Source organism: Vombatus ursinus, unplaced genomic scaffold (assembly GCF_900497805.2).
Source record: "Vombatus ursinus unplaced genomic scaffold, bare-nosed wombat genome assembly UNPS02014774.1, whole genome shotgun sequence".
Taxonomy (NCBI): domain Eukaryota; kingdom Metazoa; phylum Chordata; class Mammalia; order Diprotodontia; family Vombatidae; genus Vombatus; species Vombatus ursinus.
In genome coordinates, this window is record NW_020954552.1 from 22,268,283 (window position 1) to 22,282,319 (window position 14,037).

Sequence of the window (14,037 nt, forward strand, 5' to 3'; positions counted from 1 at the left end):
CAATCAGGATAACACAACAGCTGCTTCTACAGTAAGGGACCGCAGGTCATGGAATATAATATTCTGGAGAGCAAAGGAGATAGGATTACAACCAAGAATCACCTACCCAGCAAAACTGAGTATAATCTTGCAGGGGAAAAAATGGTCATTCAGTGAAATAGAGGACTTTCAAGCATTCTTGATGAAAAGACCAGAGTTGAATAGAAAAATCTGATTTTCAAATACAAGACTCGAGTGGAACATGAAGAGGTAAATAGGAAAGAGAAAATCATAAGAGACTTACTAAGGTTGAACTGTTTACATTCCTGCATGGAAAGATGATATTTGTAACTCGAGAACTCTGTCAGTATTAGGGTAGTTGGAGGGGAAAAAATTATATGTACATAAATACAGATATAGATAGATAGAGGGCACAGGGTGAGTTCAAAATGAAGGGGTCATAACTGGAGAATAAAATTAAGGGGTGAGAGAGGAATATACTAGGAGAAGGAGAAAGGGAGACGTAGAATGGGGTAAATTATCCTACAAAAAAAAAAAACCAGAAAAGAAAAGGCTCTTACAATGGAGGGGAAAAGGGGGAAGGTGAGAGGGAATGAGTGAATCTTATTCTCATAGGATTTGACTTAAGGAGGGAATAACATACACACTCAATTGGGTGTGGAAATGTGTCTTACCCTACAGGAAAATGGGGGGGGAAGGGAACAAAAGAACAGGGGGATGATAGAGAGGACGGCAGATTGGGAAAGGGAGTAATCAGAAGCAAATACTTCTGAGGAGGGACAGGGTCAAAAGAAAGAATAGAATAAATGGGGGGGCAGGATAGGATTAAGGGAAATAGAGTTAGTTTTTCAGTCTGTCTACTATGGAAGTGTTTTGCATAACTGCACATGTATAACCTATATTGAGTCGCTTGCCTTTTCAATGGGGGTGGGTGGGGAGGGAGGAAGGGAGAAAATTTGGAACCCAAAGTTTTAAAAACACATATTTAAAAAAAATGTATTCACATGCAACTGGGAAATAAGAAATACAGGAAATGGGGTACAGAAATTTATCCTGCCCTACAGGAAAATTGAAGGGGAAGGGGATAAGAGAAGGCGCGGAGAGACAGAAGGGAAGGCAGACTAGGGGGGTATTTAGAATGCATGCCATTGTGGGGTGGGGGGAGGGGTGAGATGGGGTGAAAATTTGGAACTCAAAATCTTGTGGAAGTAAATGTTGAAAACAAAAAAAAAATAAAAAATTACCATAAAAAAAAAAGAATGATGATGTAGTTTTAGAGGGTTTTATGGAGGTTAAAGATTAAAGACAGGACAGGATAAGAGAGACAAAAGGAATTCTTTATAGTTTAAAGATTTAAGGACAGGGCAGAGGGGACACAGGTTAAACATTAGAGACAGGGAGAATATAGGGTAAGGGAGCTTAGAATAAGGAGAAGTTTTGTGGTATTTCAAGATAAAGGGAAGAGACTTTAGGATGCCCTCAAGTTACAGGATTTCCAAAGTACTAGAAAAGCAACCCTTAATATTTTTTTTTGCCCTTAGGGCACCGTTTGTATCCATATCATTTCCTCCTGCTCTTCTTTCCCCGAAAGCCAAAAGATGAAGGGACAGAGCTCAAGGAGGGTAAACATGACAAAAGATCTGAGTTGAAGTCCTAAGCACTCCCTCTGATCATTCAGTTACATGTAATTTTATTATTTATGTTTATATTAAGAGCTTATTGAAGCTCTATACCTGGTGCTCGTCATACCTTGGAGTAGTGTTACACTCTTAAGTTAAGGTGTAGAGACCAGTGAAATAGTTATCCCCTTTTAAAGTACAGATCAGTTTTTAATCAAAATCATCCTGCCATGTTAACAAAAGAAATCAGCCACCTCAATCCATTGCTGCCCCTTGTTTGGGAAGAAACATGGGTTAGGGGGAAAAGGAGGAGCCTGAATTATTACTGTGCCCCCAATCCAAAGAGCTGGAAGGTAATGAGGTATCAGTTAAAGATAATGGCTAAGCAAGCAGATGCCTAACACCTACCTTCACATAGGGGGAAAAATAGGGAAGAGGGGAAGGGAGGTGATTTGTAGAGCAAATATATGTTACCGTAATAAAACTCATTGCTCATTCTGCTTTCTTTGATATATTTAAGCTTCTGTGTTGCATGACTGCAAATCTGCCAGGTCAAATGCTTGTCATGTATTGTTTTTTTGTACTGTTCATGAGATAAACCAAGTGGCCCAACTAAATTCATACTGAATGACACAAGTTCACTGTAGCCTTAGGCAAATTAACTCATCAAAAGTATTTACGAGGAATGGCCAGTGAAGTGTAAAAGAATGTCCAAATTAATTTTTAAGCAAGTGGAAAACTCATTAGAACAAATCTGAATCCGGTAAAAATTCAATGCAAGACCTCTTACGTAAGAGCATTAAGATGCTTACTAGCTTTAGTATACACTTTACATATAAATCAGCCTTTTACTTTCATCCATTTCCCTTGAAATCATAGAAAGAAAAAAATTAATTTCTTTTTTGGGTATATGCATCACAGAAGGTACACAGGGAGATGGAAATTAAAACCCCATGAGATGTCAAAGATAGAAAGGTCCCATATACACCAAAATATTTTTAGCAATGCAAACTGGAAACAAAGTAGATGCTCCATTGATTGGGGAATGGTTAAGCAACTAGTGAGAAATGAACTTAAGAGTATGTGCTGCACAACAATGAATAAAAATGCAGAGAAACCTGTACAAGACATTAACCAATGCAGAGTAAATTAAGCAGATGCAGAAAAACAATATGTAATATAGGCAGTGACTATTACAATATAAATGGAAAAAAATAAAAGGAAAAGAACTTAAATGATAATTAAGTCCAGCCAGATAGAAAGAGAAATAAAACCTTTATTATATATTTGCTTGAAAACAAGTAAGACAGTCCTTGCCCTAAAGAAGATAGCATTGTAATAGGGGAAAACAGAAAACAAAGGAGACCAAGCAGTTAAGAAAGGGAGTTGGGGAGAAGGGATGGTATGGGGATGGGTTGAAAAGTGGTGTGGAGGGGCAGCTAGGTGGTGCAGTGGATACAGCACCAGCCCTGGAATCAGGAGGACCTCAGTTCAAATCTGATCTCAGACACTTGACACTTAACTAGCTGTGTAACCCAGATGGCCTCCAAAACAACAACAACAAAAAAGCAATATCTGAAAATTTATATGCATCTCCTGTTGAGTAATTCATTTCATTTTTTCCTATGCAGTATGCCCTTAAAGCAAATAATCATTCCTTAACCATTTAACTTACAAAGTCAAAAGAAACAGACTGAAGCCATCCTGAAGAGAAAGCACAATATATGACCTGATAGAGAGCTAACAGATTTGTTATGAAAAGTGCTACTATAGATCTAATAAAAACAGCATTTAGTTGAGTCAAATACAGGGTATCCCAAAAGTCTTAATTTTAATAAGCTTAAAAATACATTAAGACTTTTGGGACTCCCTGTATATACTATGATAGTCACCTGGGAAATGTTTGGATGCTTGATGCTTAACAATAATTATGAGACAGTCTATAAATGTCACAAAATTTAGTGTTACAAAAAATCTGGCCTTGGATACAGCTATCATATTCATAATTAATTTTTAAAAACCCACAATGGGTTTTTTCCTAAAGCTAATATTTATATCAAACTAGAAAAACAAGAAAATACACCTTCTTTCTTTAATTTAGAAAAGGGAACTTAAAAACCATCTTTTCCCACCTCTTAACACTTTTCAAATTTCTATAGTAAGTATCAGAGAATTCCCTCTACTGAAAGTGATGGGATCTCGTAAGAAAGGCATGCCTGTCAGCAGAGGGCCAATGATTGTGGGTCAAAGATAGACACAAATGAACAAAACAACACCCATCAGCAGAGGCCCAATGATTGTACGTCAAAGGTAGGAGGCTAAACTGAAAGCAAAGAAATGTATTAGAATGCTAAGGAAGACTGCTGATTATAGCATCAGTTTCCCAGGGTACAGACGTCGTTTTTCTAATTTTTCAGACATGGCCCATCAGAAGCTTTCTGTGCCAACTTAGGATGGATAAGTAACACCTTTCACAGGAGAATGGGGGTAGGCAAAGGAGGACTCATTCAAGGGAAAAAAGGGAGCTTCCAGGGGAATATTTGCTATGAAGCTACTGAGATTTGTTAATAGAATGAGAAGACATTCCCTGTTCATGGGCAGAAGACAAGGGTAGGTGATCAAATACTTTTATAATTATGAAAGAAGTCTTTTTAGACAAAACTGCAGGATTATGGTAACCATTTAGACAAGAGGCCAGGTGTATTTAAGAACAACAAATAGTGGATACAACAGTGGATGACACCAATCGTTTTACCATGTCCTTGCACAGTTTGCTCTACTACATTTCTCCTTCAAAGTTATTGGGAACTTTATCTAATATCAGGTCACTAAGTGGTTGGGGGATGGGGGTGGTTCTACATCAAAATATCATGATTGTGGTTCCTATTTTTCCACCAAATGGACTAGAGTGCTGGGCTGAATTTGCACTTCCAACTCTCCTTCTAATCTCATCACTGAACAGAAAGTAGATAGATAGATAGATAGATAGATAGATAGATAGATAGACAGACAGACAGACAGATAGATGGCACAGGGTGAAATGAAGATGAAGGAGTGATATCTAAAAAATAAAATTAAGGGGTAAGAGAGGATTATACTGGGAGAAGAAGAAAGAAAATTAGAATAGGGTAAATTATCTCACATAAAACAGACAAAAAAAAGCTTTTACAGTGGAGTGGAAGTGGGGGAAGGTGAGAGAGTGAGTGAATCTTATTCTCATTGGATTTGGCTTAAGGAGGGAATAACATACACACTCAATTGGGTATGGAAATCTATCTTATTCTACAGGGAAATAGGGGGAAAGGGATAAGGGTAGAAAGGATGATAGAAGGAAGGGCAGATTGGGGAAGGGGGTAATCAGAAACAAACACTTCTGAGGAGGGACAGGGTTAAAAGAGAAAATAGAATAAACAGGGGATGGGATAGGATGAAGGGAAATATAGTTAGTTTTTCACAACATGACTACTATGAAAGTGTTTTGTATGACTACACATGTATAACCTGTATCGAGTTGCTTGCCTTCTCAATGAGGGTGGGTGGGGAGGAAGGAAGAGAGAAAATTTGGAACTCAAAGATTTACAAACAAATGTTAAAAATTGTTTTCACATGCAACTAGGAAATAAGATATACAGGCAATAGGGTACAGAAATCTCTCCTGCCCTACAGGAAAACAGAAGGGGAAGGGGATAAGAGAGGGGGGTGTGATTGAAGGGAGGGCAGATTAAGGGAAGGGGTATTCAGAATGCATGCCATCTTGGGGTGGGGGAGGAGGCGAGATGGGGAGAAAATCTGGAACTCAAAATCTTGTGGAAGTCAATGTTGAAAACTAAATAAATTAATAAATGTTTAATATTTAAAAAAAAATTTCTCTTTCCTGTTTCCCTTTTCATGATTCTCTTGAGTCTTTGTATTTGAAAGTCAAATTTTCTATTCAGCTCGAGCCTTTTCATCAAGAATGCTTGAAAGTCCTCTATTTCACTGAATATCCATTTTTTTCCCCTTAAGGATTATACTCAGTTTTGCTGGGTAGATGATTCGTGGTTACAATCCTATCTCTTTTGCCCTCCAGAATATCATATTCCAAACCCTCTGGGCCCTCAATGTAGAAGCTGCTAAATCTTGTGTTATATTGATTGTGTTTCCACAATACTTCAATTGGTTCTTTCTGGCTGCTTGCAATATTTTCTCTTTGATCTGGGAATATTAAATCATTTTTTAAAGTAATAAGGGGGGCAGGGGGAAGAGGAAGGAAGTGAATAAGCTTTATATAGCACTTACTATATACCAGGCATCGTGCCAAGCACTTTACAAATATTATCTCATTTGATCCTCACAACACCCTTGAGAAGTACTCTAATTATCCCCATTTTACAGATGAGGAAACTGAAGCAGACAGAGGTTAAGTGATCTTCCCAGGATCATACAGCTAGAAAGTACCTGAGGTCATATTTGAACTTAGGTCTTCCTATCTCCAAGCCCAGTGCTCTATCCATTGGGCTACCTAGCTGCCTAGATACCTGACATTTATATATATATACAACTGTGGTTTAACATTTACAAAGCCTTTTATATACAAGATCTCATTTGTTTCTCAGAGCAACCCTAGGTACTACAGATATCATTATCCCCATGTAAAGACAAGAAAACTGAGGCTCAGAGTGATAAAGTTGTCACAACTAATAACTATCAAGAGGTGGAATTCCAAACTGAATTTCTCCTAACTCCAAATGCTCTGTGCACTCTTCACTGTCCACTGCAGTATGTTGACAAGTGGCTACTGGACACAAGACATCGAGTATACGAAAAGGCAAAATAAAAGAAAAAGTCCTGCCCACAAGGAGCTTACATTCTACTGGGGTGAACAGATAAAACTAAAAGAATTTGGTTTGGATTATCTAAAGATTTCATTTCAAGATATGTGATTCCCTGATTGATCAGTTTCATAACTATAACAATTCCACAGACTGCCATACTCAGACTTGGATGCTAGATCCTTATCTTACTGAATATAAATAATTAGCAGGACATACAGAATCAAACCAACACTATTATAGTCACACAGCATGGGTGTTGCTATGAACACCTAGTAGATGACAGATATGGTGAATATGCATAATATTAATAAAAGACAAATGCACTTTGTACCTGGACAGCCCTGCATTTATCCCTTGTACATGTGATATTATGGAAATGAAAATAACACCCTTTATCATGAAGACGTCAGCAACTACTGCATGACCTAGATTACTGCATATTATTTATGTAATCACTTGGAAGCAGCTTACAACAGCTCAGAAAAGCCGAATCAAAATGACTAAACCCAACACCCCATGCAATCCCATCCTTTCCCTTTACCCAGGCTGTTTAACATTATATAATTAATCTAAAATTATCTCTTTCTCCTAGCTCCAAGGATAACCAGACTTTTAAGATATATACAGTGTCTCCGATTCTACAGTGCTTTCTCTCTCTCTCACTCAAAGTCAGGAGTTGTGTGCATGTTTAGCAGTCTTGGATAATTTAGGGCCATTTTAAAAATTAAAGAGTTTAAAAAGCAAATGCATTGTTTATAAACATCTTCAACCCAAGATCACAGGGATTCTTTTTTTTTTTTAAGAAAATCAAAGCATAACTATTTTACAGCAGAAAGCCTAGCTCAAGACAAGATAAAGAAGGGGGATTTCACTGCTGAGTATTTTGTAATGGGTTGCACAAAGTCTATATCAACTCATGTAAGCACAGATACCTATACTATAGGACTAGAAGAGTTACTCAGATGTCTGCCTACCTACTGCTATCTTCTGGTCCAACATCAGCAGTTTCAGTTGTATCTGACCCTTCATGACCCCATTCAAGGTTTTCTTGACAAAAGATATTGTAGTGGTTTGCCATTTCCTTCTCTAGCTTAGTTTACAGATAAGGAAACTGAGGCAAACAGGGTTAAGTGACTTGCCCAGGGTCATAATGCTAGTGTCTGAGATTGCCTTTTGCAGAACTAATTATCTATTTTTCCTTCCTCCCTCCAGCTGTGCTTAGCTCCTACTTCCAGCTCTCCATCAGTTTTCATAGTGATTCTCACTCATCACCATCATGCAAACCTGCCTATGCTTCCCCAGTTAATCCCAGCTTCTTTTGCCAAGAAGGGGCTTCTCCTGGACCCCAGGGGAAAGGCGATAAGGAATATAACAAGGCCTGACCACCTGTAACTCCCATCAGTAATGCTCCAAATAACACCTTGAGTGCCACTCATGGGAGCATAAAACCTTGGAAGGAAATAGATCTGTCTCAACTGGACATCTGTGCCTAGGATGGCAAATGATAAAGAGGCACAGGAGAATATTTTTTTTCAATATTGGATTGCCATACCAACAAATCTAAATACTACAAAACATAGCCCTGCCTAGAAAACCACAAAAAATTTTCCTTCAATCTAAAATGAAAACATGTTTTTTTGTGGAAAATAAGGCTTTTTTTTTCAATGCATCAAAAACATAGTACAGTAGAAATCAGCAAATGAAAATCAGCAAAAGAAAAATGCTTATAAAACAACTGAGGTTCCACCTCATACCCCAGAAATTAGCAAAGAAGAACAAAAAAGGGTGGGGGAACACTCAGTGGAGGGATTATGGGAAGCCAGGAAAACTAATACAGTTGGTAAGGCTATGAATTTGTCCAACAGTTCTAGATAAAAACTTGCAATTGTACAAGAAAAGTGACCAAAGTATTCGTAACCTTTGATGCACCAGATCACATGAGCAACAAGATAGAGGACTAGACATTTTCCCTGGATCTCTATACCCTCTCAAAAACAGAAATTAGACACGAAAGATAAAGCAACTTCAGCTGTCTCTGGTCTAGGATACCTATAATCCAAAAGGGTTAAAAAACAAACCCAAAACCCAGGAACTGACCCTAAGCTAACTTAGCACCCCACCCCTACACCTCATGAGAGGTAGTGAGGCTGCACTAGTAGACCCAAGGACAAGACACAGGCTTAGGTCAAAACTCACCCCTTCGACCCAGTCCCCCTTTCCTTTCTCTAATGTCATGGAGACACTGGGCTTCAGGCCATGAAAGTTTGCTCCTGCCTCAAAAGCCAGCTTGGCCACAGCCTTGCAGGATCAAAAGTCTGCCAGGGGCAACAACCCAGAAGCACCAATGCTGCAAGGCTCTGAACGGCTGGTTAGAGGCCAGAGAACTGGCCTCTAGTTCCTCTGAACTGAGGACAGAGGGAATGGGATGGTCACCAGGACAGGATACCATGCATGTAGGGAGCTACGCAGCACTCCATCAAGGCTAAGACAAAGAATGCAGCACCCAGATGGGGTCAAGTGGAGTCAAGCAGAGCATAGGCAGGCTGGTGACAACTGCCCAGTATTGAAGGAACTGAGATGTTTTGAGATCCAGCCTCCAAGGAAACCACAGAAGGAAGGGAGTCAGGAAGTAAGGGGCGGGGGTGGGGGGAGGACTGAAAGTACCAAAGATTTCAGGAAGAAGAAAACTCAAAGACCTTGAACATAAACAGATAAATCAACAGGAAAAATAGTAACAGAAGGAAATATGGCCGCCAGATCTATTCAGGCATCTATTAATAAACAATGCAAAATAAAGGAAAATGACCCAATACTTGGTGAGACAGAGGACCCTGTGGAATTTAAGGAGGACAGAGAGCCATGTTATTCCCAAGTGATTAAAAAGAGAAATGAGAATTATGAGAGCAGAATGTATGTCCTACACAGCAAAAATAATGAACAGAATAGAAAAACTTAAAAACCTGCAATGGCAAGCTTCACCATAGAAACAAATTAGAGAACAACCGAGTAAGAAGGCAAATATACACAAGTGAAGGACAACCTAGAAAAGATGCAAAAAACATTTAACTCAGAGACAAGATGTACAGAGACAACCTAAAGATCATAGGTCTCCTAAAAGAATAGAATAGGTCAAAAAAAATCCTAACATGAGTGGTCAAAAAAAACCCTAACACTAACATAGTGGTTAAATTTAACAATTCAATTCAGAAACAAGTTCTGCAAGCCATCAAGAAAAAAACCTTCAAATACAAAACAAAGGACATTCAAATAATCCAAAACCATTCTGCTGCTGCTAGAAAAAGGAAAGTTTATTCCAATGTGTTCCAAAAGGTAACGGTGCTCACCCAGGGTGACCTATCCTGCAAATCTGAGCTTAACTACACAGGACAAAAGACAGATATTCAATAATAAGGAAGAGTCAGAAACATTTTTAGAAAGAAAAACAGAACTGAAGAGATCATTTGCCTCTCAAACAACCCAAACAACAGAAATGTACGAGTAAATAATAAATTCAGCAGGCAATGACAATAAAAGAGCGACAGACTTCTTTCTACATGAGACAGGGGTGAAGGTAGAAATCTTGTAGCAGTGACAGTGAAAAGGAAGATGGGGGCATTATGGACAGAACATAATGACATCTTGTCTACTAGTGAAAGCTTCTTTTGTGGGACTACATTACAACATGGAAAAAGTATATAAATGAAAGTAGGGGAGTAGGGAGATAAGAGTGATTTGTGGGGGTGAGGGTCAAATTAACAGCTAGCAATGAGAGGGAAAGGTGACCTCTGTGGTCTCAGAAAGAGAAGAACCTGGGGGGGAGGGTAGCAAGTTGAAAAGTGGGGGAGGGAAGGAAGTAGGCCTTACTTTGGAGTGAAAGAAGATTCCACTGGTGAATGGTCCCATAGATGAATAGAGATGAGAACTTTATGCTGGATGAGGCCTGGGGGCTTTGGTGCTTGAAAAGTCTATTTGCTCTGGGGAGGAGAAGGATTAGAAAGTTAGTACGCCTTGCAACACAGGCAGCTGGAGGAGTGGAAGAAAACAGACCAGGAGGAGATTTCCAGACAGATGTAGAAAATAAGGTCAACAAGATCAGATATAAATCGTAAGTGGACTGAGTAATAAGGGACATGGTGGGGAAGGGGCCCTATAATGGGGCAGTGTCTTCTATGACACCTACAATAATGTGCACTGTTCCACAAGTGAGGCCCAATAGGAAAGGGGAATCCTTGGAATAAGCCCTACAAGGCAGTGGCAGAAAGTGCCTTGAGAGGAGAGCCTAGAATGAATACCTTGGAAGCTCTGATTTCATGAAGACAAAGAGATAATTTTAAGGGTGATGAATCAGTGAATGACAGTCACGAGAAGATGGATAATGAAAAGAGAAAAATCTTTTTCAAAAAGTGCAAAAAAATGAAATTTAAAAACTAAGGAACCAGACTAGCTGAAGGAAAGGCAAGGAAGGGGAAATATCAAATGAAAGGAGGAGATGGAGTGAGGGGAAGAGAGCCACCTAAAAAAAAAAAAAATTAAAGTTAACTTTTGTTATTCAATCATTTCTCTGTGTCTAACTTATTGTGACCCCACATTTGGGGTTTTCTTCACAAAAATACTGGAATGGTTTGCCATTTGCTTTTCCAGTTCATCTTACAGATAAAAAAACTGGGGAAAACATGGCTAAGTGACTTGCCCAGGGTCACACAGCTAGTGAGTGTCTGAGTCCAGAACTGAACTCTGGGAGATGAGCCTTTCTGACGTCAGGCCCAGCACTCTATCCACTGCACCACCTATTATTTTATTTAGTAAATTAATTAAAAGAACATAATACTATGTTTACAGCAGAAGAGAAAACCAGAAAATGAAAAGTTTCTATATAGACAGCTTCTAGGATAAGAAGCAAAGTGGTCAAATGGGGAAAAAAATCTGCATCAAATTTCTCTGATAAGGGTTTGGTATCCAAAATATATAAATATTTGATAAATATATGTCTAATATCCAGTCCCCAGTGACCAATAGATAAATGGTCAAAGGATATGAACCAAGAGCTCTCAAAAGCACTGCAAAGTATAACCTTTGACCCAATGATGTCACTAATGGGTATATAGCTCAAGGATGTCAAAGACAGAATGTTCCAGTATACACCAAAACATTCACAGCAGCATTTTCTGTGGTAGCAATGATGGAGAAACAAAGTGCCCATCGATTGCAGAATGGCTGAGTATGATATAGTTTATGAATGCAATGGGATATTACTATGCAGGAAGAAATGACAAATGAATTCTGAGAAACATGAAAGATGCAGAGTAAAATAAGCAGAACCAGAAATACAATATCCAGCTTGACTTCAACTATGAAAATTCAAAGATCGGTGAGTAAAAAGAAGCCAAATTCCAAGGAAATGAAAAGCTAATAATGGGTCTGAAGAACAAGAATAAATTGGTGTAAAATAAATACAATAATAAAACATACCCTCCTTTCTCAGCAAAGAAGCAACAGAGTATGAGGGCAGAACAAAGTACACATACATTGCCAGAAGCAGCCATAGTATGGTTGTTTTTCTGTAATATCTTCCTTAAGAAAGAGTATTCAATGAGGAAGGGGATGGAGGCAATGCCCAGAAATCCAGAAATGACAGTGAAGTAAAAACAAAAGCTATCGGTATTTTTCAAAGGTACGTTTATGTTTCATCCTGATTTGAACCCTTACAGTGATCAATCTTCTTTCCACTCACACGACCACAATAACGTAGACCCCCATCACCTGGACTCTCTATCTCCCTACCACCAGCATCTTCTATCATTCACTAATCTATTCTTCACACAGTGGCCAAAATAATTTCCCCAAGGTATAAGCTGGACCACACCTGCTCCAGAACCTTCAATGGTTCCTTATTACTTCTAAGTTAAAATATAACTGCTAGCTGGGCACTAAAAGTCCTTCAGAAAACCACTCCAGTTTTCTCATATCACTCACTGCCTTTCATGGTTCATACTTAGCATACTTGCTTTTTCCTTGAAATCCACATTTTATCTCCCTATCTCACTATCAACAGAATGTAAACTCCTTGAGGACAAGAACTATTTCAATGTTGTCTTTATAATCTCCATACCTATAGCACCGTGCCTGGTACACAGTAGGTGCCTAATAAATGTTTATTAATTGATCTTCATTCATTGCTCAGCTCAAGTTCCTCCTACTCCATAAGACCTTCTCTTATTACTCCTAGCAATTAGTACTCACTCCTTTCTCTAACTTTCCTAGTGTTTTTTGCCTAGTCTCTCCTTCCTGCCCCTCTATTATTCTATACAAGTTACAGAAATAAGTTCTGTACCTATCAAACATTATCAAATATTTACTACCAAGTGTTTATTTATACCAAAATATCACCAAAAATTTATTAAAATTCTACAGATAAGGTGAAAGTCATCAAAAATCCTCTTCCTTAAGCACAAGTTTATGCCGTTAGTGAGGTATCTTGGTACAGTGAAAAGAGCACCTGTAATCAAAGCCTCCCTCCACTCCTTAATGCCAATGTAACCTTGGGCAGGTCAAACAACCCCTGAGTTTCCTTCTAGCTCTATCTATGATCCTATGACCATACTACACCCCTTCTCAAGAACCTTTAACAGCTCCCCATTGGCTAAAGGATAAAATATAAATTCTTTGCCTTGGCATTTAAGGATCTCCACAACCAAGACACACTTACTCCAGACATTTCACAGAATCATAGACTTGGGTTGGAAGGGACTTCTTAAGCTATCCAGTACAACTCACACCCTAAAAGGAATCCCAACTGTACCAGACCAGACAAGGGCTTATTCAACCTTTGCTTGAAGACTGCCAATAAAGGAAACCTACTACCTCCAGAAGCAGCCGGATTACAATTCTGGACAAGTTTTCTGGACTTCAAGTCTAAATTTGCCTCTTTGTAACTTCCACCCACTGTTCCTGATTCTGCCCTGAGGGACCAACAGGTAAAGTCTAACCTCTTCCATACCCATCAAACTGTGACCTGCTAAAGACCTTAACTTAAAAAGGCCAATGTCCCCCCACCCCCCACCTCCAGGGCCATCTCCAGTCCTCCTGATCCAGATCTGGCCACTGGGTCCAGATGGCTCTAGAGAAAGTGAGGCTGGTGACTTTGCATAGCCCTGCCTCACTTAAATCCAATTTACTTGCAATCACCTTCCTGATGTCATGGTCCTCTTTGAGAACAAAGGACAAACAGCAGACTTTCAATATTAATGAGTTATCAAGTACTCTCCCAAGTCTTGTCTAGGTTAAATACACTCACTCAGTTCCTTCAACAGACAATAGCAGCCCTCCTCTGGATGTTCTCTGGTTGATCAACATCCTCCCTAGAGTGTGCAAGAAAGAACTGAGCAAAATACTCCAGGATCAAATGAGTTAACATACGCAAAGCACTTTGCAAATTTTAAAGCACTATAAAAATGCTACCTACTATTAGGCTAGGTGGCAGAGCTTCAAACCAAGAAGACTCATCTTCCTGAGTTCAAATCTGGCCTCAGACACTTCCTAGCTGTGTGACCCTGGACAAGTCACTTAATTCTCTTTGCCTCAGTTTCCTCATCTGTAAAATAAGA

At 39.0% G+C, this 14,037-nt stretch overlaps 1 protein-coding gene across 3 annotated transcripts in view; it reads right to left on the reverse strand.

Moving 5' to 3' along the window:
• Positions 1–14,037, reverse strand: part of FAM169A (family with sequence similarity 169 member A) — a 69,853-nt gene that overhangs the window by 37,238 nt on the left and 18,578 nt on the right. Inside the window, exons 1-2 of one of the 3 annotated variants that reach the window (XM_027864244.1) lie at positions 13,896–13,920; positions 10,298–10,407 (exon numbers count right to left, since the gene is read on the reverse strand). The exons of 1 other annotated variant lie outside the window; for it this stretch is intronic. In XM_027864244.1, coding sequence (XP_027720045.1) covers positions 10,298–10,336 — 39 coding nt within the window. In that variant the 5' untranslated portion in view covers positions 10,337–10,407; positions 13,896–13,920. Of the gene's footprint in view, positions 1–10,297; positions 10,408–13,895; positions 13,921–14,037 lie in introns of those variants that run through there. One more of the 3 variants, XM_027864245.1, reaches the window with a different exon arrangement.